This window comes from Ruditapes philippinarum, unplaced genomic scaffold, assembly GCF_026571515.1.
Source record: "Ruditapes philippinarum isolate M1 unplaced genomic scaffold, ASM2657151v2 ctg7304_1_1_1_1, whole genome shotgun sequence".
Classification (NCBI taxonomy): Eukaryota; Metazoa; Mollusca; class Bivalvia; order Venerida; family Veneridae; genus Ruditapes; species Ruditapes philippinarum.
Genome location: NW_026858075.1, coordinates 17,162 through 44,716, shown reverse-complemented (window position 1 = coordinate 44,716; position 27,555 = coordinate 17,162). Strand labels below are relative to the sequence as shown.

Genomic DNA, 27,555 nt, shown 5'->3' with positions numbered 1-27,555 from the left:
CAAGGATGTAACATGCCAAGATCAGTTTGCCGGTGCTCATTTCATATCTTTCGTTCTTTCCTAATTTCAAATCCTGAAACTGAAATATAGGTTAAAAAAAATATCTATTAATAGATAGAAAATTATGATGTTATCGGAGTGCCACAATCAAAGTCACCAGTTCATTACAAAATACACATTATGCATTAGAAATAATTATGATATTTTATAAGAGACATTTTTATCTCCCTTTTTTGTAATACATTCATAATTATCTCCCTTCCTTCGGCACAATCACTAATGTAGTGCTGATATTTTTGACCTATTCGTGAATTAAATTATTGAATGTATATTTTTTGTGTTTAGATTGAAAACTTTAAGGAAGCGAGTGATCTCGGAAAGAATAGTTCTTTATATTACATGTATTATGTTCAGTTCATTTCTTTTCTAGAAAAGCAACAATAATTACAACAAGAGCTGTCGGTAGGACAGCAACGCTCGACTATTCTTAGTGCTTGATAGTAAAAAAAATGCTTGATACAATTACCTCCTCCTGTTTACAGGTTGGGGTAATGATGGCGAACAAGTGTGCAAAGTTTCAAAGCCATATGTCAATGGACTTTGAAAATATTTGAACTATTACAAAAACTTTAACGTAAATTCTAAGTCGAAAAAGGGGCATAATTCTGTCAAAATGCTTGATACAGTTACCTCCTCCTGTTTACATGTTTGGGTAATGATGGTGAACAAGTGTGCAAAGTTTCAAAGCCATATGTCAATGGACTTTGAAAATATTTGAACTATTACAAAAACTTTAACGTAAATTCTAAGTCGAAAAAGGGGCATAATTCTGTCAAAATTCTTGATACAGTTACCCCCTCCTGTTTACAGGTTAGGGTAATGATGGTGAACAAGTGTGCAAAGTTTCAAAGCCATATGTCAATGGACTTTGAAAATATTTGAACTATAACAAAAACTTTAACATAAGTGGTTACGCCGACGCAGACGCCGACACCGACGCCGACGCCGACGCTCGGGTGACTACAATAGCTCTACTTATTCTTATCGAATAGTCGAGCTAAAAAATCATGTTCCATCTGAAATTAACATGCTTTCAAAATACAAACATTGTACCAAATTAAAAATTGTCGTTATTAATGAACTGTAATCAGTACTTTCTGATTATTTTGTGTGGTACAATATGTTGATTAACTCTCAGCCTTCTAGTGCCAACATAATATACATGTACCCGTGCGACCAGTGCAGACCAAAATCAGTCGGCATATCCTTGACATCTGCTCATGATCTGCACTATTCGATATTAAGTTATTTATTATATTAAGTTATTTTGAAATGTTCCCTTAAAATAAGTAATGGTTTTGTCAAGATGGGCAAGTCCATTTAAAATATTTTGCAGAGTTAAAGGTGTAATCAGGGACTCACAAACCCTTATCTGTAAATTGTATTGTTCTATGTATAGCTAAAATTTGTATATCTTCAAAATATCTTACCTCGATTCTCATTTCACATACTGTACGTCAGCGGAAGTAACTGAGATCACAACATCGAGTAGCAGACACACCGGAAGTCGCAAATTTCCACTTTAAAATCTATCATCGTCTGCTACCTGTGGATACACTATTGGTAACATGGTCCAACAAATGTTACATTTTTGTGCATTTTAAAGATAATTGTAACTAAGATTATAAGTAATTTGTTTAAATTACTGAAATATTCTTAATCCTTTCACTGCCATAGGGACGGCTTATGCCGTCCCTGTCATTCTCGGCGTTTCTGCCATATGGACGGCTTTAGCCGTTTCTAAAATAATAATAGTAATAATTATAATAATGAATTAATAATAATAATAATAATAATAAAAATAATAATAATAAATATAAAGAAATTTATATCATCGACAATAATTGTTATAATACTAACATATTTGGAAAGATATATAATTATCATAATACTAATAACAAGTAATAATAATTTTATTAATTGAAAATATAGTAATTTCTTAGAAAACCCTTTGGCAAATATGTGATCAATAAAGCGATAACCCTCTGGCAGCGAAAGGGTTGACACGAAAGTTTATTTTTCAAAAAGTAAACAAGACATACATTACAAAGTTATGGTTTCCTTTTTCAAAACCCTTACCAGTATAGAGCTAGGCCAGCCTGTAAATTCGGGCAGTCTGATATGTTGCATGATTGCATCTGCGCGACAACTGTCGTCTGCTAGGATTCTTCCCGCCATTTCTTGCTTTACGTCTGCTCCATGATCAATAAACATTGTTTTTACCATCAATCGAACAATAGTCTGAACTATATAATGGTAATATTTAGAAATACACATTTTTATCTAGTTTTGTCTTTCAAAAGTAATCCAGTGATGTTTTCTTACGCCATCTGAAACCAAAGAACAATAAAATTATACTAGTCTAAAATGTCGCATTATGCATCTAAAATAATCAGTATATATAATTGTTAAAAATGTCGCATTCAACACCCAAATATCATTATTAGAAATGTCACGTTCTAAATCTAAAAGAATCAATGTTATCTTTGATATCTTGTCGCATTCTCCACCTATATACATGTATTAATATAATTATCAAAAATATCACATTACTCATATTAAACATCAATATAATTATACAAAATTGGGCATTGTACAGCTAAAAATTCAATATAACTATAAATGTCTCGCCCTTTTCTAATGAAATTGATATAACTATTTGAAATGAATAATAATAATAATTCGACTGGTATAACAAAATTAAAAAAAATCAAATCGATCATAATGTATCAGCAAAGAATCAACTTTAACGACCACCAATTCCCAAACTATTCAGAAATAAGGCCTGAATTTCCGACAAAAAAACTACCATAACACACAAATGACATTAACAACTCCAACAAAGACAAAGAAAAACTACCATAACACACATAAAAAACTCCCACAAAGACACAAACTAAAACACCGAACCCAAATCGAATAACCCCAATCACACACCAACTCCAAAAATTTGAGAAAAAAAACCAAAATCGATATAAACAATGCACACAAAATATCGTCATATACATAAATATAAAACATAGTTTTCAATTTTGACAAAACAATCTTCATTTCTAAAATATAATTTTGTAATTCTACGCAATTTCAGTTACTGACATAATACCATTTACATGTATATATGTATATCAAATTTCTTATAATGTCAAATTTTCCAAATGTAAATTGAATTAAATAAGTATGTTGTTTTAACGTTGCATTATCTGCGCTGTCCTTGTTCAACAAGCATAGCCCGATATACTAACTAGTAGTATGACTACTTGCAAGTTCATTGGTTCCTTTTGAAATTTCATCTTCTGAAACTGATAAAACTTACGAAGAAAAGTTAAAACTCATTTGTCTAAAAATAACTAGTTTCTAATAAAAGCTAATTTCTATATATAACTAGATTTACCTGATGCTCACTACCTTGAACAACGTCATTTCATCATCATTGTTACACCCATGGACGTCCTCATCAACATTACCATAAACAACAACATTGTCATCAACATGGCCATCATTTTTACATATCACACGTCAATCATCCGTGCCAATACTTGGTTAGACCTCATATGCCAACTGCCAATTAATCATATCTGTATTTTGTTTCATATCATACGCCAATTATCTATGATAATGTTTTGTTAAAAAAATGGTACATAATAAAATGGCTGCAACGGTAAGTATTTATGAATAATGATCATAATGGTCAAAAATACCGTTAACTAAGATCGAAACGTCACATGAAAAATTAAAAGTTTAACATCCTTATGATTAATGCTAATTTATAATTTAAGTCCTTATTCATATGGAAAAATTAACTTTGTGTCAAACAAATTGTACCTACGAAAAATATTTGATATTTTACAAATTTTATGTGATACAATAACATTTCCCGGATTTTCTGTGAAATATTTACATATTTTCCTTAAAAAACAAACAGTAACGCTTTCCCGATTTTCATGTGTAATAATATTACGTTTCGGCAATATAGTTTTAATTAAATATTAAATAACTTACATTTTTGATTGATATTTAGTTCTTCGACGTACTAAAATCAAAGAAACAATTCCAAACCTCCCATACTTTCGTTTCCGTCACATCCCTCTCACAAACTTCACGCAAATGTAGCTAACAGTAAAGTGCATGGAAAATCACTCGACCATGAATATTGAGCGCTCGGGGGACAATCTTGTGTGTTTAACCACTGATTGATTCTCACCAAAAAAACTCTAAACAAATCCGTTAAAGACGCCAGCAAAACACTTTCCGATCTCTTTTCAATCACACGATTCAATTTGCTATGTATTTGTATAAAACTATTGTTCCCCGCCTGGATTATTCGTTAACGTGTTTAGCACACCGTCACGTGACATGCGCGAAACAGTTTTTATTCGTCATTCGAGCATTAAGACGCAAGAACAATTGGAAGTGGTATCAAAATGAAATATTGAAAGAAGCTGGGACCTTAAAATTAAAAAACGGTTTATAATATATAAGTTTGTTAAGGTATTTAATTAAAGGAGCTCCACTAAGGTCCTAACACCTTTAGAAACACATAAAAAATACATTCTTACATAGATAAACTGCAGGACAAATATGCAAAAGATGTTAAAAATATATAGAGGATACTCAAGTTTGTTCTGTAAATCCATGATCTATTTTCATCAAGTGGTATGAAAATAAATATTTCATGAGTGGCGGTAGCCACGAGTGAAATGTTATATTTTTTATGCCACAAGATGAAAATAAATCATGTATTTATTAGAAAAAAACGAATTTACTGTTTGTTATATACATTTGTTTCTATTTTTAGATTACAATTTGGAAGACTATTCCTTAAATTTTGTGTACTGGCAGAATTTAAAAGAAAGTAGTCCTGCAAGACACCAGTGAAAACACGGAAAATATGTTTCACTATAAAATACTTTTTTTACAGTGAAAATACGAAAATGAAAATAAGCATTTTATTTCATCAATATTTCATTTGTAGGTATATAATAAATATATACACTCAGATTTGTTTTTAAATAAGATATAAATTCGATTTTGTCACGGATATTAATTACAATGTTATATATAAATCCGCGATTATGTGTAATTCTTGTCCGATTTGGGTTAAAAGCGTTTAAACACTTTTCATTTTTGGGTCATTTTGCACTACAAATGTGAGCAAGAAAAAAGTAAGTTACATGAACACTGACTTATTTATAAAAAAACCGCATCAGACTAAAATAACAAAATTAAAAAAAAAACAAAAAACAAAAAAAAAACAGATTGCAAAAGTAGAAAATAAAAAATATTCATTAGATTGTTCAAAATGCAGCGCTTTATATGCCACATCTACTCTAATTCATTTCTGTTGCTCTGGCTGTTAAAACGATCAACAGTTGTAGCAAATAGGGGATGTCACACCTTTTGTGTTTGTTTCTATGTTACTTACGCACGTGCGTACAGTATAAGTGCGTATCGGATGATCCGAAGTTTGACGGAAAGTGCCGATTGGAACACGCGCAGCGTAATACGCGGAAAGTCCGAGCGGGGCTGTAGCGCTCTTAGTTTAAACAATATTTTATTTCTATTTTACAACATAAATATATACAGTAAGCATTTACAAACACACTGATATATTTCGTGAATTGGAAAACAAGTCAAATGTGACTTATTCCTTTCCACACATAATGTACTTGCAATAAAAAAATAAGCACATATTTGGTTAGAATAATACAGAAAAGGGAAATCAGATAAATAATTAAAATGAATAAATTTGTTAGAACATTATTGTCTAGAGTTGTAGAATAAGAAAACTTCTGTTTCAAGATTGTTTCATAATATTGGGAGATTACTAAAAACAATTTCTATTACAAAGTAAAATATTGTTTTTAACTAGTATTCAATTTAAGTAAGTTTTTTTTTCAAATGATTTTGTTTAGAATGTTTCGGGGAAAAAGAGACTAAAATATTTAAATGAAGTTTTGAATTTAGATAATGAATAGAGAATATATGTCTGCACACAATATTATCGGGAAGTGATGGACAGAACAAAAGTTGATATTAGTTAGTAAAACGTTTGGAAGCTATGATAAACTGTTGTACTTTAAGAATGATTTTTTCGTTCGTGTTAAAGCTAAGGCGCTCGTCTCCGTACAAGAGATTGTTAAGTGTCAGGGGACATGGAAGGGGACTTAAATGCATGTCTCTGATGATATCATAGAGAGGACATGAAAATAAAAAGTGATGCACTGTCTCTATTTCGCCACATAGACATAATGGAGACTGGATAATAGAATTTCTATGAAGGTCAGAGTTCAGGGAGCTACAATCTAAACGAAGACGTGCGTGCAATATTTGGCCTATACGACTTCCTACATTAAATAAAGGGGAGGCTTTTGTTTTGTTTTTATTAAGGCACCGTTTAAAGGCAGCAACAGAAGATGAGTTTCTTGTATCTATAGGTAGAAAGTTCCATTCTCTTATTGCAGAAGGAAGAAATGATTAGCTATATATTTGTGTCCTTGAGTTTACTTGTCTGTGATTTCCGAGGTGGTAGGACTCGTTGTGTTGGGGTATCAGATCAGAGAGATAGTTTGGAGTAATTCCATTGTACATTATAAAGAATAAAACTAGTTTACGTTGTTTACGCCTTTCGGCCAGGGTATCCCATTTGAGGTCGTTAAGTAATTTACTAATATTGCATAATTTTGTAGCACCTGTTACTATTCTTGCTGCCTCGTTTTGAACTGCTTCAATTTCATTTTTTAACATGTTCGAGGAGTTATCCCATGTAACATCGGCGTACTCAAGCATAGGGCGGATAAAAGACATATACATTCTTTCCAAGCTTGAACGATTGAGGAGAAATTTCAGTGATCTCATGATGCCTACTCTCTGACAAGCTTTTCGCAGTATTATAGATATATGAGTATCCCATTTAACATTTTCAGAAAGGGTAACACCAAAATGTGTGTTTGATTTTGTACACGTTGATTGGAATTCCATTCATTTGAATTGGGGGATGGTTTACTTGTTTTAATTTTCTCGAAAATATCATGGATTCTGTTTTGGACGGATTAAAAGTAACCAGCCAAGCCTTTGACCATTCATGAATTTTTTGAATGTCATCATTTAAATGCTTGGCTGCGACTATGGGATTCTCTACAATGATAAAAAGGCTCGTGTCGTCTGCAAAAAGTCGTATGCTCGAATTTACATCGTCAACGATATCGTTTATATATATCAAGAAAAGCAGAGGTCCGAGGATCGAGCCCTGGGGTACGCCGGCATTAATTCATGACCAGTTAGAAGAACAATTAGCGTATAGTTTACCATTCCCGAGTTGAAAAAGAAGAAAAATTGTCACCACAATGTTCACATTGATGATAAAACATTAAATACGCGGCAACCAAACACGTCGCGCTATTTACCTGAATTTATAACCTTGCTTGATTTGATAAGTTTTAACGGTAGAGTGGAACTGATGAATGCTAAAGCTGCTTTTAATCTTAATAAATCTATCACATCATTTATTAATCGAATGTAACAATATAAGTTTTCATCTATACATAATTTATGTTTATGTTTAGAATGTATTTTAATATTTTAGCTCTCTTGTACTTAGGTGCAGGGTAAGCGTTTGTGGCAACTTTTGTCCATCGTAATAGTACGTCATTTATTCGTAGAAAAGTTTCTATTTAAAGCGTTTCAGTCTTGTTATGACTTTCTCGAAAAATGTTTCACTCTTTTTTATGATTTAAGCTACACAAAGGAAACAAAGGTTGTTTCCTTATGAATGTTTCGACCCAAGGACGATTCCATTCCAGAATTGTCAGGATGTTTCGAAACAAATTACTGACAAAACATATTTTACCATATTAATCTATATCTTTCCGAAGTATTATAACAATGCACTGGTTGGGGTAGAATCGTCTAGTGTCAACTCGTAACTGGGGGATGGAAACGTTCTGTCACCATTTCATTTGTAGTGATTGAATTTTTTGTGTGTTTTCCCTTTAGTTTTTCCTATCCATTTGTGAGAACAAAATATTTCTGAGATCATTTTTGTAAATAACGTTATATTTTAACGCTGTACACATATATCATGATAGAGTTTCAGGGGAGCGATAGCCTAATGGTTAAGGTGTCTACCTCGTAAGCTCGGAATCGTGGGTTCGAAGCCCACACGGGTCACGACCATGATTCCTCATATAGCACCAGTACTGGTTGGTTCCAGGAAGCGGACTCGAGAGTGATTCATATAAGTTGTAGGAACTTGTTTCACAATCGAGCTAAAAAAATAAGTTTAAACTAAACTAATGTTTCAGGTTTTCCAAGGTAACTCTTTTATATATCGTATCTAATATATTTAGTAAATATTCTGGAAAAATACATCGAAATAATTGACAAAAAAAATGAAATAAAATAGGTAGCCAATCAACACGAATATATCTGAAAATTCCATTCTAAAAGTCACTTGCTGCCATAAAAACTTTTGAGCCTTGCAGAATGCTTATGCATAATACAATCAAGATATAGTGCCATTAAACACAAGATTGTTTTGCGGGAAACCCTCCGCCTCACTATGGAGATTATTTGTCCCCAGCTATATTTAAATCCCTCTACGCATGTAGGATTTACACTTGGGTCATGGGTTTGCGCTGATTCCCAAGTGTGACCTTAGCCTTTGAGCAGCAGATCTGGGTGTTGTATTAGATATACTGTAAGAGACAGTGACTTATTCAAATAATTTACTTTTGCTTTGTTAGCTTAAGTATCAGTTTTAAACAAATTCTAGGTTTTGAGTATAAAGAAACCTAAGCTAAGACATTTATTTACAAATGAGATACAAAAATATTCAAGAAAATACTTTACACTTACCTGTCAGGATTCCTGACCGTTCCTCAACTATTCATGTTTTTGTTGATTTCAAGTATTTATAATAATTTTCTGTTAAATGAAGGTATTGATACCATATTATAGGACATTTTGAGATTGTAGGACTATATAGGACACTATAAGGAGGTTTATACTTTAAGAGATGATTAATTTACTTACTTTGTTTATCCTGGCATCAAAATGGCCGACAAGAGTTGTCTACCTTGATTCAAAACTTTAAATGCTTATATTTTCATAAACATATACAAATACTTACCATTTTACATGTACGAACAAAGAATGTAATCTTTATTTACCTAAGACTTAAGTTAATTTCCAAATATTTAGCTGGTATTGCTGTATTTCATAATAATCTTGATGACCAGTATGACCTCTAAGTTTGTCAGGAGGGAAAATTCAAATCCTGGCACTAGAATCTTTTTATATCAACAGTTCATTTTTCCTGAGCTTCATCTATTATTATTTTTGGTCCAGATTTTTAGTACATTGAGTTAAGCATGTAATTCAAGTGTACATTGCATATTTTGTTATTTGTTTACCATGTAAATTTACACTTTTCTAAATTATTCCTATCAAGATGGCTGCCATTTTAAGAAATTCCTGTCTTTCCTGCCAGTCTGCCAGGACAATTGGGACATTATGATTGGTCAATTTTGACAGTCCTGGCAAGTTCAGAGTCTATATAAGTAGCCATGCCAGGCTGTCTTCACTTTTCATTTTGGCTCCAAATCCTGACAGTCGTGAAAACTAGTGACAACTTAGAAAATTGGTAATTCTCTTATCTTATACAACTGTCTATTATTTGTTTTGAATATCTGGTGCTCTTCAGAGTTGAATAAAAGAATGTTGGAACTTTGTTATCAATTAAAGTTATTATTTCAACAGTTTTGACTTAGCTTACAATACCACCACATCATGGTATCAAATGTGTTATCCTTTATAGAAAGAAAAAATATAGACGGGACAAAGCAGGACGGACGCCAAGATGGACATTCTTAAATTTTGGTTTTATGCGAATGACTAATCTTTTGCTCTGAAAAAACACACAAACCAAAACAAGAGGGCCATGATGTCCCTATATCGCTCACCTGTATATTGGCTTTTGTAATGGCCAACATCATACGAAGTTTACGAGTGTCAAGGTTTATTTGACCACGGGGTCATGATTTGAACAGTTTTGGTAGAGGTTCACATGTCAATGCTACATGCAAAATATCTAAGCCCTGGGCCTTGTGATACTTAAGAGGAAGATTTTTTTTCTAAGAAATCCCTGCCTAACTCTATGTAAAAATCAAGTGGCCCCTGTGTCAAGGTCAATTTGATCCCGGAAGTCATGATTTCGACAATCTTGGTAGAGGTCCACTAGTCAATGCTACATGCAAAACATCAAAGCTCTTGGCCTTGGGATTCTTAAACGGAAGATTTTTCTAAGATTTCCCTATACTAGTATAACTCTATGTTAAATCAAGTGGCCACTGTGTCAAGGTCGATTTGACCCCGGGGGTCATGATTTGAACAATTTTGGTAGAGGTCCACAAGTCCATAGGGTGAAAAATAGGGTGGGATTGTCAAATATATGAGTGAACCCCCATCGACCTTCCTAGAATAGACACTGAGGATGCGAGTTCGAGACGTAGATCTAGCTCCGATTACATTTTTACCCTTTCTTTTGTAAACCCCACAAAAAAAACACCCCTACTTTTTATCGACCCAACAAAAATAATCCCCTTTAAAAATGAGAAGTTAGCTGTTAACAGTGAGCTAAGCAAAAAGGCATTACGATTTATATAGGGAAATCAATGATCTGCTGTTATGCTCAGCTGGGTAAGCAATCTAGCAGAGCATTCCAAAATAAAGTGTAGAAATGCTTTGCTGGTATGCTCAGCTGGCTAAGCAATCTAGCAGGCCATTTCTAAATATAGTGTAAAAATGCTCTGCTGGTATGCTCAGCTGGCTAGGCAATCTAGCGAGGCATTCCAAAATATAGCGTAAAAATGCTCTGCTGGTATGCTTAGCTGGCTAAGCAATCTAGCGGGGCATTCCAAAATATAGTGCAAAAAATGCCCTCCTGGTATGCTCAGCTGACTAAGCAATAAAGCAGAGCATTCCAAAATATAGTGTACTAAATGATCTGCTGGTATGCTCAGTTGGCTAGGCAATCTAGCAGGGCATTCCTAAATATAGTGTAAAAAATACTCTGCTGTTATACTCAGCTGGCTAAGCAATCTAGCGGGGCATTCCAAAATATAATGTAAAAATGCTCTGCTGTTATGCTCAGCTGGTTAAGCAATCAAGCGGGCATTCCAAAATATAGTGTAAAAATGCTCTGCTGTTATGCTCATCTGGCTAAGCAATCTAGCAGGGCATTCCAAAATATAGTGTAAAAATGCTCTGCTGTTATGCTCAGCTGGCTAGGCAATCTAGCGGGGCATTCCAAAATATAGTGTAAAATGCTCTGCTGTTATGCTCAGCTGGCTAAGCAATCCAGCGGGGCATTTCAAAATATAGTGTAAACATGATCTGCTGGTATGCTCAGCTGGCTAGGCAATCTAGCAGGGCATTCCAAAATATAGTGTAAAATGCTCTGCTGTTATGCTCAGCTGGCTTAGCAATCTAGCGGGTCATTCCAAAATATAGTGTAAAAATGCTCTGCTGAATTGCTCATCTGGCTAGGCAATCTAGAAGGGCATTCCTAAATATAGTGTTAAAAATGCTCAGCTGGCTAGGCAATCCAGCAGAGCATTCCTAAATATAGTGTAAAAATGCTCTGCTGGTAAGCTCAGCTGGCTAAGCAAGCTAGCGGAGGGTTCCAAAATGTAGTGCGAAAAATGCTCTGCTGGTATGCTCAGCTGGCTTAGTATAAATTTCGTTGGTCTGCAACTGATTATTTGGCACTCGTAGACTTTCTGAAATATTTAGTGCCAATGCAGATAATGACATTTTTGATTTCTACGAGACCCTCAAGTGTCTATTTCTTTGGTCTCCTACTGATTCTGTGACGATCGCAGACTTTCAGGAATTTTTGGTGTTAATGCAGATAATGACAATTGTGAATTTTTGGGACCATCCAAAGCCCATAACGTTGGTCTTCGAATGTTTCTGGAACACTCGCAGACTTTCAGAAATTGTTGGTGCCAATGGAGATAATAACATTTTTACTTCAAAAGGACCCTCCTGAGTCTATTTCGTTGGTCTGCGACTGATTCTGAGTCAATCGCAGACTTTCAGGAATTTTGGTGTCAATGCAGAAAATGATATTTTTGACTTAGTGGGACCTTCCTGAATCCATATTTTTGGTCTGCGACTGATTCTAAGGCACTCACAGACTTTCAGGAATTTTTGGTGCCAATAGAAATAATTACAATGTTGACATTTTTTGACCATCCAGAGTCTATTTCGTTGGTCTGGGACTGATTATTGGGCACTTGCAGACTTTCAGGAATTTTTGGTGCTAATGCAGATAATGAAATTTTAGAGTAAAAATGATCTGCTTATGACTAAGGGGTCCTAAAAAGTAAAAAATGTCATGATCTGCAATGGCACTAAACATCCTGAAAGTCTGCGAGTTTCAAAGAATCAGTCGCAGACCCAAGAAATGTACTCTGGCGGTTCCCTAGAAGTCAGAAATATCATTATCTCTATTGGCATCAAAATTCCTGAAAGTCTGCAAGTGTCCCAAAATCAGTCGCAGACCAGCGAAATGAACTCTGGTGGGTCGCTAGAAGTCAAAAATGTCACTATCTCCATTGGCACCACCGATTCCTGAAAGTCTGCGAATGTCCCAGAATCAGTCGCAGACCATAAAAATGGACTCTGGCGGGTCCCTAGAAGTAAAATTTGCCATCATCTCTATTGGCACCAAACTTTCCTGAAAGTCTGCGAGTGTCCAACAATACGCTACAGGCCAATGAAATGGACTCTTAAATGTCCCTAGAAGTCAAAAATATGATTATTTCCATTGGCACCAACCATTCCTGAAAGTCTGCGAGGGTCCGAGAATCAGTCGCAGACCAACAAAATGGACTCTTGAGGGTCCCTAGAAGTCTATATTGTCTACATATCAGCATTGGCACCAAAATTCCTGAAAGTCTGCTAGTGCCTCAGAAGTGCCTACAGGTCGAAAATGCCAATAAAATGTTGGCAACAATAAATCCTGAACTCAGAATCAGTCTGCCAGCTGAGCATTCAAGCAGAGCCTATTAATACTATAATTCAGAATGCACCGCAAGATTGCTTATCCAACACAGCATTTTCACACTATTTTTCATAATGTTCTGCTAGGTTGCCAAGCCAGCTTAGCATTCCAGCAGAGCATTTTTACACTATATTTCGTAATGCTCTGCTAGATTGCCTAGCCAGCTTAGCATTCCTGCAGAGCATTTTTACACTATATTTAGTATCGCCCTGCTAGATTGCCTAGCTAGCTTAGCATTCCAGCAGAGCATTTTTACACTATATTTAGTAATGCCCTGCTAGATTGCCTAGCCAGCTTAGTATTCCAGCAGAGAATTTTAACACTATATTTAGGAATGCCCTGCTAGATTACCTAGCCAGCTTAGCATTCCAGAATCGCATTTGTACACTATATTTAGTAATGTCCTGCTAGATTGCCTAGCCAGTAGAGCACTTTTACACTTTATTTAGTAATGCCTTGCTAGATTGCCTAGCCACCTTAGCATTCCTGCAGAGCATTTTTACACTATATTTAGTATCGCCCTGCTAGATTGCCTAGCTAGCTTAGCATTCCAGCAGAGCATTTTTACACTATATTTAGTAATGCCCTGCTAGATTGCCTAGCCAGCTTAGCATTCCAGCAGAGCCTTTTAACACTATATTTAGTAATGCCCTGCTAGATTGCATAGCCAGCTTAGCATTTCAGAATCGCATTTGTACACTATATTTAGTAATGTCCTGCTAGATTGCCTAGCCAGCAGAGCACTTTTACACTTTATTTAGTAATGCCTTGCTAGATTGCCTAGCCAGCTTAGCATTCCAGCAGAGCATTTTAACACTATATTTAGGAATGCCCTGCTAGATTGCCTAGCCAGCTGAGCATTCCAGCAGAGCATTTTAACACTATATTTAGTAATGCACTGCTAGATTGCCTAGCCAGCTGAGCGTTCCAAAGCAGAGCATTTTTTAAATAAAGCTAGGAATGCTATGCTAGATTGCCAAGACAGCTGAGTATTGCAGCAGAGCATTTTTACACTATATTTAGGAATGCCCTGCTAGATGCCCAAAACAGCTGAGCATTACAGCAGATCATTGACTTCCCTATATAAATTAAAATGCCTTTTTGCTTAGCTCACTGTTCACTGCTAACTTCTCACATACAATAAGATTTTAGAATATTGGTGAAAACCAAAAAGTGCTTGACTGACATAAAAAATAAGGATTCTCAGTGCGGACAGATTCTAAAACTGTATCGATACCTGAAAAAGGCGGCCTATGTAAATTTATGCATGATTATGAAACATAAAGTGTCAAATAAGCTTAAATATAAAGCTAAATTATATTTTTATTTCAATCTCGTTTAACAGAGTCCTGTGGTATCACCAAGCTTAGTCATACCTGCAAAAATTTATGTATTGCTATTGCGCAGAAAGTTTGAACATCTGTTATTGGTTTTATCAAACATAGATAAGGGAAAAACATTAAAACTGTCAAGTTATCACTCTTTTTTATGCGACAAAACATGGTAAACATTTGAAGCAGCTTGTTTGAATCATGATGATTACAAAAACTATTAAACCATTATTGTGCATTATGATGTATATGGATATATATGTTCGTGTTATAGTGGAATATTACGGAAATTGTTTACTGACAGTTTTCTTAATTTCTATTCTTGAATGGTTATTTAAGAAAGCCCCAAAAACACACATATGTCTTATATATGGTCAAATAGACATTAGAATATAGATAAAATGTTCAAAGACAGTAAAACATTTGTATACCCTTATACTTCTTGGTTGGGATTTAAGTGGCAACGACACGTCGACTTTTCCGGCGTAAGTGACAACGACACGGTGACTTTTCCGGCGTAACTGAAAGAGGAAGCCCTCAGGTGCCACTTTGTGCATTGCAGTCACAAGCGGGGGCACAAGGGTTGGACTACCAACATTCCATAAGCTAGATGAATAGCTGTATGTATGTATATGTGTATGTGTGTATGACTGTATGTATGTATGCGTGTATGAGTGTATGTATGTATGCGTGTATGAGTGTATGTATGTATATTATTGTGTATGAGTGTATGTATGTGTGTGTGTATGAGTGTATGTGTGTATGACTGTATGTATGTGTGTATGAGTGTATGTATGTATGTATGCGTGTTGTGTATGAGTGTATGTATGTATGTGTGTATGAGTGTATGTGTATATGTGTGTATGAGTGTATGTATGTATGTGTGTATGAGTATATGTGTGTATGAGTGTATGTATGTATATGTGTATATGAGTGTATGTGTGTATGAGTGTATGTATGTGTGTGCGTGCGTGTGTGTGTATGTATATATGTTTTTAGTTTAACAATATATCTAGAAAAACACTTTGATTAACCGCAAAAATTAACTATAAAACTTTGCAAGGCGATCTGTTTTATACATTTATTGTTTATAAGTGTCTATGTGATTTTCCAAAAGTCTGTTTTGTTTCTATCGCAACGATGAAAGGGAAATCATAAAAAAAAATAAAAACTCCTGTTTTGCATTCCCCGCTTAAAATTTCCAAAGCGGAAATTAAAATTTGGTGTGTTTTCTCTTTGTTCAATCTGAAAAATCAAAATTCCTAATAATTTAAAAATCCGTTAGGTTCAGTAAATAAGAAAATCACTTTCCTTTAAAATTTTAGGGAAAAAAATGCTTCTGTTAATGCCCAGGGGGGGTAAGCCAATTTTACCGGGCTTTTTTAAAATTAAATGAAAAAATTTGGTCTGCTGGAAATTGCTCAGGTTGGAAAGGGAAAAATTTCTGGGGGCTTTCCCTAAAAAAGGGTAAAAAACCCCTTTGCGGTAGGGGTTTAGCGGGAAAAGGAATCAAAAGCGGGCCCTTTAAAAATTAGGGGGGTTTAAAAAATCCCCCTTGCTGAAATTTGCCTCAGGGGCCCTGGGGAAATCTAGGGGGGGGGCCCTTTCCAAAAATGGTAAAAAATTTTCTCTGGGGAAATGCTCAGTTTGGTTTAAGAATCAAGCGGGGCATTAAAAAATTTAAGGGGGAAAAATGACCCCTCCTGGTTGCTCAGCTGGCAAAGGCAATCAAGGGCTTTCCCAAATAAAAGGGGGAAAAAAATGTCTGCTTTTATGCTAAACGGGCCTTAGCAATCTAGGGGCAGTTTTCCAAAATTAAGGGTGAAAAAGGGTTTTGCTGTTATGTTTACCCGGGCAAAGGGAAACCCTACCCCGGGGGCTTTCCCAAAAATATAGGGGTAAAATGCTCCGTTGTTTAAAAGGGTCAGCGGGCCAAAAGCAATAAAAACCCCAGGTTTCCTAAAAATTTTTGGGAAAAAAATTTGATTGTTGGTTTAATCCCACGCGGGGCCTGGGCCCCAAATCTAGCGCCCAGGCATCCTAATATATTTGGCTGCTTCCCGAAATATAGGAAATGTTTTGTTAAAAATCCTCTGCCTGTTTATGCTCAGCTGGATAAGCAACTAGGCTTGGCTTTCCCCCAAAATATTATTGTAAAAATCCTCTTGCTTGTTATGCTCAGCTGGCTAAAGCCCCAATCAAAGCAGGGCATTCCTAAATTTTATATTGTAAAAATGATCTGCAAGTAATGCTCAGGCTGGTAGGCAAATCCTAAGCAGCGCATTTCCTATATATAGTTTGTAAAATGTGCTTCTGCTGGTTATGCCTCAGCTGGCTGAATTCAATCTAGCGGGCATTTTCCAAAATATAAGTGTCAAAAATGTGTTCTGCTCTGTTTTTATGTTACAGGGCTGGCCTAAGCCCAATTTCTAGCGGGGCCATTCAAAATATAGTTTTAAAAATTGGCTTCTGCTGTTATGCTCAGCTGCCCTTAAGCAATCTATGCGGGCATTTTCAAAATAAAGTGGTAAAATGCCTCTGCTGAATTTGCTGGTATGCTCATTTTGGATTTTTTAAAATAAAAAGAGGGCTTCCCTAAAAAAAAGTGTGGGAAAGGCCTCTGCGGGGGTTGGGCTAAAGGCCTGGTTTAGCCAAATCAAAGCTGGGGCTTTTAAAAAATTTAAAATTTGTTAAAAATCCCCTCTGTTGTATCCCTTGGGCTGGTTTTACCCAACCCCAACCCGGGGTCATTCTTAAATAAATTTGTGGGAAATGCTCGGGTTGGTATCCCGGGCGGGCCCAAAGAAATTTAGCAGAGCTTTTCCATATTTAAGGGAAAAAATAAATTTTTCCGGGAAAAGTTGGTTTGGCTAACCCAAATTTTATTTGGGGGCTTTCCCAAAATATAGGGGGTTAAAATCCCTCTACGGGGGTTGCTCAGGTTGCCCCTAAGGGCAATCCAGCAGGGCTTTCCTAAATATTAAAGTGTTAAAAAAATTCCCAGCTTGGGTCAAGTCAATCCAGCAGAGCATTTTAAAAATTATTGTAAAAATGTTCTGCTGCGGAATGGCTGAGCTGTCAAGTGCAAACTAGCAGGGTTAATTCTTAAATAAAGTATTTTTTTTTCTGCTGCAATGCCGAACTGGCAGAGCAATCTAGCAGGGCATTCCTAAATACAGAGTAAATATTTTCCTCCTTTTACTCCTTATACATCCACTTGTTATCCTTATGCCTCTGAAATTTTTATTTTTTGTTGCGAGATCTATTTCACTGGTCTTTGTCTGCGCCTTTGGACTGACATCCTCGAGACTTCCAGGAATGTTGGTACAAATAGATTGATAGCTTATTTTGGGTTCTTTTTAGTTAACTCGGGAGTTTATTTTCGTTGGTCGCAAACTGATTATTTGGCACTCGTAGACTACTTTTGAAATATTTAGTGCCAATGCAGATTATTGAAGATATTTTTTTACTTCTATGGGACTCTCCCAAGTGTAAGTGTCTATTTCTTATTGGTCTGCGACTGATTCCGTGGAGAATCGCAGACTTTCCCAGGAATTTTTGGTGTTAATGCAGATAATGACCCCCATTTGTGAAATTCTAAAGGACCATTTCATGGTCCCCCATTTCGTTTGTCTGCCGTCGTGTTTCTAGAACACTCGCAGACGTTCAAAAATTTTCGGATGCCAATGGAGATAATTAGACATTTTTACTTCCAAAAGGACCCTCCTGAGTCTATTTATTCTGTGTCACTCGCGGACTTTTCAGGAATTTTTAGTGTCAATGCAGATAATGATATTTTTGACTTTTTGTGACCTTCCTGAGTCCATTTTTTTTGTCTGCGACTGATTCTTAGGCACTCACAGACTTTCAGGAATTTTTATGTGAAGGCAGATAATTATATTTTTTACTTTTTTACTTCTAGGGTCCATTTTTTGGTCTGCAACTTATTTTTGGACAGTCGCGGACTTTCAGGAATTTTTGGTGCCAATAGAGGTAATTATATTTTTGACATCTTTTGACCATCCAGAGTCTATTTTGTTGGTCTGCGACTGATTATTGGGCACTTGCAGACTTTCAGGAGTTTTTGGTTCTAATGCAGATAATGACATTTTAGAGTGAAAATGCTTTGCTTCTGACTAAGGGGTCCTTAAAATTAAAAAATGACATGATCTGCAATGGCACCAAACATCCTGAAAGTCTGCGAGTCTTTAAAATCAGTCGCAGACCAAAGAAATGTACTCTGGCGGTTCCCTAGAAGTCAGAAATGTCATTATCTCTGTTGGCATTTAAAATTCCTGAAAGTCTGCAAGTGTCCCAAAATCAGTCGCAGACCAGCGAAATGAACTCTGGTTGGTCGCTAGAAGTAAAAAATGGCATTATCTCTATTGGCACCACAGATTCCAGAAAGTCTGCGAGTGTCCCAGAATCAGTCCAAGACCAGAAAAATGGCGGGTCCCTGCCATCATCTATATTGGCTACAAACTTTCCAGAAAGTCTGCGAGTGTCCAACAAAACGCCGGAGGCCAATGAAATGGACTCTTTATAGGTCCCTAGAAGTCAAAAATATGATTATTTCCATTGGCACCAACCATTCCTGAAAGTCTGCGTGTGTCCCAGAATCAGTCGCAGACCAACAAAATGGAATCTTAAAGGTCCCTAGAAGTCTAAATTGTTAATATCAGCATTGGCATCAAAATTCGTGAAAGTCTGCGAGTGTCCATCAGAAAGTCGCAGGACAATGAAATACCCCTTTTTAAATCTTAAAAATCAAAAAATTTAAAATTTCTATGGCAAAAAAATTCCCCTGAAAGTCTGCAAGTCCCTGGAAGTCCCAAAATCAAAAGTCAATAAAACGTTGGAAAAATAAACCTGGAATCAAAGCAGTCTGTCAGTGCCCATTCACCAACCCAAATTAAACATTTTTTCAGAATGCACCGGAAGATTGTTATCCAAACCACATTTTCACATTTTTTTTTTAAAAATGTCGTTGGGTTTGCCTATCAACTCGGAATATAACGAGTTTTAGTATTTAATAAAAAAATGTCCCCTTATTGTTTCCAGGGGACATTGCAGAGTTTTTTACATATAATTGTTTTTAGGAATGCACTGCTAGATTGCCTAGTCAGCTTAGCATTCCATCAGAGCAGTTTAACACTATAGTTAGGAATACCCTGCTAGATTGCTTAGCCAGGTGAGCATTCCAGCAGAGCATTTTTCCACTATATTTAGGATTCCCTGCTATATTGTCTAGCCAGCTTAGCATTCCAGCAGAGCATTTGTACACTATATTTAGTAATGTCCTGCTAGTTTGCCAAGACAGCTGAGTATTGCAGCAGAGCAATTTTACACTTTATCTTGGAATGCCCTGCTAGATTGCTTAGTCAGCTTAGCATTTCAGCAGAGCATATTTACACTATATTTAGTAATGCCCTGCTAGATTGCTTGGCCAGATTAGCATTCCTCAAGAGCATTTTCCGTTGAGAGTACTGATAATGAGATATTTGAATAATAGTTTACAATGGCAAGCCTCGTTTCCGCCAAATGGGCGGGTTTCCTCGGGACGTATATTCCGATCCGAACCACAACATACGACATATGAGCCGCGTCATGACAAAATCAGCGTAATGCGTTTGCGACCAACATGGATCCAGACCAGCTTGCGCATCCGCGCAGTCTGATCAGGATCCATGCTGTTCGCTATCAGTTTCTTTATTTGTAAAAGAGTTTGTTAGCGAACAGCATGGATCCTGATCAGACTGCGCGGATGCTCAGGCTGGTCTGGATCCATGCTGGTCGCAAACGCATAACGTTGGTTTTGTCGTGACGCGGCTCATATATTATTATTAATCGACGTCATCAGGTGGGGTTTTGGGAACGAAACATTTCTTTTATTAAATGACATAAATTTCAGTCAACAGTCAGAATTCAAGTACTAACGCATTTAGTGTTTTTTCAGTTTCCGAGTTATAACCCTGTAATCAACGTGAGTCAGCCATATCACCATTGTTTACATTTACAATTATTAGCCAGTTGCTTTCCCATATACAAATATTTACAAAATATTAAGTCTGATCAATTGGGTAAGAAAATTTGTCTTATGCTTTCAATTTGAAAGCATATTTTCAGCAATGATTTGAAGTGAGATGTACTGTATTGTCACGTGTTTCTTGCGTCAGCTTACAGTAAAAGTAAGAAAACAACAACAAAAATCATATTACTATTGTTACCTTTATTGCGTTCATTTCCCAAAATAAATAGGTAAATAAAATGCTAAAAACAAACTGTTGAAAGAGTTGAATAGTTCCCACAAAATATAATAATAAATAACCATTACTACATGTAGTACAAGTGAATGAATGATTTGAAAGTAATATTTAACAAAATAAAACAAAAAAACAACACACGCACGCACACACGCACGCAACATATAATATATACCCTTCATTGTAAACATAAACCCGCTATAATAACTTTTTACTTTATAATTCTATGACAAATCAGTGATAAGAAAACCTTTGACAAACCCTCATTAAAGCTGTTAAAGTAATAGTAATAAAGCAATAGAAGATGTAAAACGTGTCATTGGCCATGTCAGTTCCGTTATCAAAGTATCATCTTTTTAGAGCACCATTGAATACTCTGAGCTCCCTCTTCTTCCATACAAATAGGCCGCGAAAACATTATCGTCTGCGTGGGTTAGGAGATGGTGTCCAACACTAGGAGAGGAATATAGTATTGTGTATGTTCCATAACCAGGTACCGTGACTGATACAGTTTGTGTAACGTCTAGCACCATGCCATCCAGTAACAATCCAGAGGGGTCCAATGTTGATGCAATAATTATATGCAGTATGGTCACAATGAAATTATCCGGGACATGAAAGTCGTACGCCGAAACATAACGTTCAGTTGACAGGACTTGCATCAAAGAAGAATCTCTGTTAAAAGCAGACGTGTAAGAATCCCCATACTGGACAACAAGTATATTTTTCGTTGAGATTACAGACAACGCGATATTTATAGAATAATATGTATCAACACTGTCGCCTCTGGGCAATCCATTATATGCATTAACCACGTTACCATTCTCGTCATAAATAGTGACATCAGTTTGGTCGAAAGGTATAACAATTCTCAGGTAAAAGGGTAGGAATGGCTTCATGTATCCAAGAATGTGAATACTTCCAAGAGCAGTTACCGGGGGTATTTGCTCTGACATAAGGTCGCAATAGCTATTACTGGCTACGAAACATTCATGACCAGACTTAACTGCAATCGGCTCGTTTGAAGTGACAATCGTACCTGAAATTCCAAGTCTTCTTTTTCTGAATGTTTCCATTCTATTTAATGAAATTGTTTCTTGTGTGTTGTCTGGGTATTGTATATTTATAATTGTACCATCTTTCAATGATACTAACAGAAAATGCTCGGATGAGGATGGCTGTAATTTGCCCCCTGTGCGGTCCCCTGGTAATATGTATTCTTGTCCCAAATCCTCATCCGACAAGACACGCCCCCCATCATTAGTACCGTATTTGAAATTTAGCCAGTAGACAGTTATTGGATTATCCGATTTTATATAAACGGCCTTGTTTGTTACGACTCCATGATTTTTCACTTGAATGATTGGAGAAAACGAGATTACTGTAGAATTCCTAATTTCATACGGTTCATCAAATATAGATAAAAAAGGAACCGTTATGTTAACCATTGCACACGGACTTTGAATGAACACATACTGGAATCTTATATTAAGGGACACGGAGTACAAAAATCCTGTATGAAAAGAGGTTCCTGTACGACTTGCTCCTGAAAGAATTATGTAAATTTGGGTAAATATTGTTATAGTGACATTCAAACATATTGGTAATGTCACAATTGTAAATTCGCACGAGACACCGCTTGGTACTTTTATTTTCGGTTTGATAACAACGATGTTGTTCTTTTTGTGGTAATTGTGTTATATTTAATCTTTTTTTTATTTATAAAATACCAGTTCTGTAATTCAATACAGCATTATATCAATTATTCAACCTCAAACTTTTACTATTATTTAATTTTTGAAATGAAACATATATATGTACTTACGTGATAGTATTGGTTCACAACTTTGACCTACTTCAGTGTAACATTCTGCGCATGCGCAAGTCCCGTTCAGGCAGCCACATCGGGTACCATCACATGGTGGTGAGACTGGGTCCCAGCAGTCTGAATTATTTGTACACGTACTTCCCATATTGTTTGCTGAAGTAATAAGTGATTTGAACAAATTCGTTCTAATATGACCGCAATTTAAGAGACATTAAAACATTTGGTGCAGTCTTGAATCAGATATTATACTTCAATATGGCGGGGCCGAGTGGTTAACTCGTCGGACTAGTAATCTAAGGATTGCTGACCGCGTGGGTTCAAACCCTGTCAGGGGCAAACCGTTTACTTGAGCAAGAAACTTTACATTCATTGCTTAGTACTGCATGGTGGATTCGAGAGTGTTTCAATAAGTTTATACCTTCCTACTCTCGAACTGAAATAAATTTGTATTAACTAATACACAATTCTATAAGACAATCCAACGTTACTTCACTATAAAAACTGTTGTTATATTTATGTTGATTAATACAAAAGAACAAACTTTTTCCCGATGAATTACTTAAAGAGAGAAAAATGTTTTATTTCTCCCTTAAATATATAATATAAACATAATTATATTCATTTCTTGTAGTAAAAAAATACATTTACTTGGAGAGCACTTTTTAGGTACTTTACAATCAGTAAACATTCGTTGGCAGGCCTCGTACAAGTTGCAATCCTGTAAAAATACGGAAATGATTTTTGTTGATAACTGTTTAATTATTCTTCAATTTAGGAACGTCATTCACCCTATGTAAAATGGAAATTTGCAAATTTTTTTTGTAAACGGAATGCTTACAGATCTACTGTAAAACATGTACAATAAACAAATGCAGGCATAGTCATTTCATACTTTGTGTAATTTTGTGAAATTGACTAAATTCACAAAATTGATATTATTCTTCTTACAAGTTTGCAAGAAAAAGAATTTTTAAAAGTTTCATTTGGAACAAAAACAAATATTTTCAAGTTTAATTTAACTAAATTTAATTAATCAACTTACAGTATCATCAGAACAAAACAAACTTTTCCCAATTGATGCCCTGCTAAACCATTTTGCCTTTTTAGATTGACTGCTAGCGGTAAACGTTACTAAGCATATAACAATCTGAAATTAATTATTGCAATAATTTATTGATTTTATTTCGGTATAGAACGCATGTGCATGGACATTTTAAATAACATGTACGGTACAAATATTTAACATACATGAGAATAAATAAGCCATGGCATGCACATCAACACCAAGGATAACACAAAAGTATGGAACGCCATGACTGTCTTATGTAATCAATGGTTTTGTTATCTTGTGAAACGATGATATTATTTTGTCGTTTGAGCATGTTAACATGTGCAATTTACGTCATGTCTTGTCAAAGGAACATGCTGACTTGTACAAATTATCATGATGACATGTGCAGATAACATGCTAACTTGTCAAAGTATTGTGATGACTTGTGCAAACAACATGTTAACTTGTCAAAGTATAATGATGACTTGTGCAAATGACATGGTAACTTGTCAAAACGTAATGAAGACTTGTGCAAAAGACATGGAAACTTGTCGAATTATCGTAATGACTTGTGCAAACAGCATGTTAACTTGTCAAAGTGTCATGATGACTTGTGCAAACGTCATGTTAACTTGTCAAAGTATAATGATGACTTGTGCAAACGACACGTTAACATGTCGAATTATTGTTATGACATGTGCAAACAGCATGTTAACTTGTCAAAGTATCATGATGACTTGTGCAAACAGCATGTTAACATGTCAAATTACCATGATGACTTGTGAAGACAACATGTGAACTTGTCAAAGAATCGTGATGACTTGTGCAATGACATATGTTATCTTGTATCATGCTGACATGTCAAAACGTACTGTTTACTTGTCAAAGTATCATGATAACTGCCATGCTAACATGTCAAAATTCCATGATGACATGTGCAAACAGCATGTAAACTTGTCGTATTATCGTGATGACATGTGCATTCAGCATGTTAACTTGTCCAAGTATCATGATGACTTGTGCAAACGACATGTTAACTTGTAAAAGTATAATGATGACTTGTGCATATGCCATGCTAACTTGTCAAAATTTCATGATATCATGCGCAAACAGTATGTTAACTTGTCAAATTATCGCGATAACATGTGCAAACGACATGTTAACTTGTCCAAGTATCATGGTGACTTGTTAAAGCGAGATGTTAACTTGTCAAAATTTCACGATGACATGTGCAAACAACATGTTAATTTGTCAAAGTATCGTGATGACTTGTGCAAATGCCATGTTAACATGTCAAATTATCATGATGACGTGTGCAGACAACATGCTAATTGTCAAAATTTCATGAGGACATGTGCAAACAACATGTTAACTTGTCAAAGTATCGTGATGACTTGTGCAAAACACATGTTAGCTTGTCAAAGTATTATGAGCATGTCATCACGATAATTCGACAAGTTAACATGCTGTTTGCACATGTCATCATGAAATTTTGACAAGTTAACATGTTGTCTGCACAAGTCATCATGATAATTTGACAAGTTAACATGTCGTTTGCACAAGTCATCATGATACTTTGACAAGTTAAGATGTTGTCTGTATATGTCATAATGATTATTTGACAAGTTAACATGCTGTTTGAACAAGTCAGCATTGTCTTTTGACAAAATATGATACAAATTGCACATGTGAATATGCTTAAATGACAAAATAATATCATCATTTCACAAGATAGCAAAAACATTGATAGCACAAGACAGTCACGGCGTTCCATACAAAATGAAGACATTTATTTCCATTGTGGCCCCCCTGTGTTGGCGGAATGACAGAGAGCCTTTATCAACTGTACATATATACTTTAATTAAATATTATCACAGTTGGATTAAAATAATTTTATTACAACATTGCAACACATTATTCAAGTTAAAACAGAATACATATACTATAAGCAAATGATATTATTAATAAGCATTAGATATTTTAGACGTAATCACCCTTACTTATGTAAATAGGAAAAAAGAACACTGTTTCAAATAATTTAAAATCCAGCACGAAACCGCACAGAAAAAAGGTATCCATTAAAATCGGAAAACAACTAAACAGCTGATTGAATCTGCAGAAGACAAAACTTGTTTGCTTACATTTTCTTTCCTATCAAAATATGATTTTTTTTCATTTCATTACAGTATTTAAATAATGTTTAGCATTGTTAATGTACGAGCTTTTGTCTTAACTGTTGGGTAAAAAAGGAAAATGAAAAAAAAAACTTAACACGAGATCACACGCTTGATATATCAGCAACCCGAGATCATACGCTTTATATATCAGCAACCCGAGATCAGACGCTTGATATATCAGCAAAACGAGATCAGACGCTTGATATATCAGCGACCGAGATCAGACGCTTGATATATCAGCAACCGAGATCAGACACTTGATATATCAGCAAAACGAGATCAGACGCTTGATATATCAGCGACCGAGATCAGACGCTTGATATATCAGCAACCGAGATTAGACGCTTGATATATCAGCAACACGAAATCAGACGCTTGATATATCAACACCATGCCAGAAACTAAGCTATATGAGAGCAATTGTATTTTTTGTCATAATAAAATTCATTCAAATATTTAACAGACGTTCAGCAGACGACAATTTTTCAAGCACTAGCACGCAAAGTCAATTTTTTGAGAGAGCAGATACATTATTATACGTACGGACATATTCATTGCAATGCAAAAGTCAAGTGAATACTTAATTCCAGTTATTTGTGAAAAAAATAAATATAATTTTCTACTGATTAAAGGCTCATTTTGCCTCAGAAATGCTATCATTTTTATATTTCAAAAACTGTTTATGTTTTGTATCTTGTTACAATTTCCAAAACTACGAGTATACTCATTTGCTACATTCACAAGCTTTCTTTGCATCTTTAGCTCTGTTGGTAATTTGTGTATTTTACTGAATTAGTATTTTGTATTGATGTCAAAATAATACTTTGTTTACATTTTGCTAACGTTCCTTTACGACACATTACTTTATGTTCAGAGCTACTTTTACAGATTTAAAACATCTAATAATATTATACTTTTAATCTATAATTTAAACATTATTAAACACACGTTTGACATTTCTAGATAGTTAAAAAGATATGGATTTCTGAGGCATAATGTGCCTTTAAACCTTATCATATTTATACAAATTGTCGTAAAATGTTAAGATAACAAATTAACTATGTTTGAAAGGATGAAATAAACTTAATCTTACCAACAAGAATCCCAAAAATTCCTTCATGTCGTCAGCTTGTATTTTATTTCCTATCTCCAAATGAAGTAGCAAAATAAAAGGACGAAAATGATTGTAATCGTGTATTTATGCTGTTATCTTGTATACACCTTTATCAATTTAGATCCAATAATAACGATAGTGGCGTTATAACTTAAACCCCTCCCCTTCATTTTTTTAATAGATCAATTATTTGTCTAGATAGCATTCAACATATTGATCTGAGCACTGACGTAGCTTCTTGAAGGCCGTGTAGGCCGCGGCCTTCAATTTTCTCCAGAGCCAAAAACCTCCCCATTCAGCCTACACATTAATCTAAACCAAGCTACGTCCCTGACCACATCCTGGTGCAGTAGCATTGTAAATAAAGGCTCTTAAGCGTTTCAAATTACGTTTTAGAAATTATATATAGCGATTTAAGCAGTGTCAACTAAATTAAAGTTGGGATTCTCAATTAAATTGGCAGTAGCAGTAGCAAAATTTTTAAAACGTGAAATTGGCAGTAGCAGTAGCAACATTTTAAAAACGTGAAATTGGCAGTAGCAGTAGCTCAGCAGTAGCAGTAGCAAAATTATAAAATGTAAAATTGGCAGTAGCTCAGCAGTAGCAGTAGCAAAATTATAAAACGTGAAATTGGCAGTAGCAGTATATCAGCAGTAGCAGTAGC

The 27,555-nt window shown here is 35.3% G+C and overlaps 1 protein-coding gene and 1 long non-coding RNA gene across 2 annotated transcripts; both read right to left on the bottom strand.

Annotated features, from left to right (window-relative positions):
- Window positions 1-2,066: 2,066 nt before the first annotated feature.
- LOC132752010 (uncharacterized) lies at window positions 2,067-4,292 on the bottom strand. Its single transcript, XR_009628753.1, has 3 exons — window positions 4,060-4,292; window positions 3,452-3,618; window positions 2,067-2,301 (listed from the first exon to the last, which is right to left on the bottom strand). It is a non-coding gene; the product is annotated as an uncharacterized LOC132752010 (long non-coding RNA).
- Window positions 4,293-20,666: 16,374 nt separating this feature from the next.
- LOC132752009 (uncharacterized) lies at window positions 20,667-27,185 on the bottom strand. Its single transcript, XM_060742238.1, has 5 exons — window positions 26,871-27,185; window positions 23,591-23,695; window positions 23,197-23,266; window positions 22,546-22,701; window positions 20,667-22,266 (listed from the first exon to the last, which is right to left on the bottom strand). The coding sequence occupies exons 1-5, from the start codon at window positions 26,895-26,897 to the stop codon at window positions 21,077-21,079; spliced, it is 1,548 nt and encodes a 515-aa protein (XP_060598221.1). The 5' UTR covers window positions 26,898-27,185; the 3' UTR covers window positions 20,667-21,076.
- Between the last annotated feature and the right edge of the window lie 370 nt (window positions 27,186-27,555).

Excerpts from the sequence above, each read along its gene's own strand:
- LOC132752009 (XM_060742238.1), bottom strand. The coding sequence starts at position 26,897 with ATGAAGGAATTTTTGGGATTCTTGTTG. Across the intron at positions 23,267-23,590 it reads TGTTTTGTTCTGATGATACT|GATTGCAACTTGTACGAGGC; the intron begins GTAAGTTGATTA and ends GTATTTTTACAG. Across the intron at positions 22,702-23,196 it reads ACCTAAAAAGTGCTCTCCAA|CAAACAATATGGGAAGTACG; the intron begins GTAAATGTATTT and ends TTATTACTTCAG.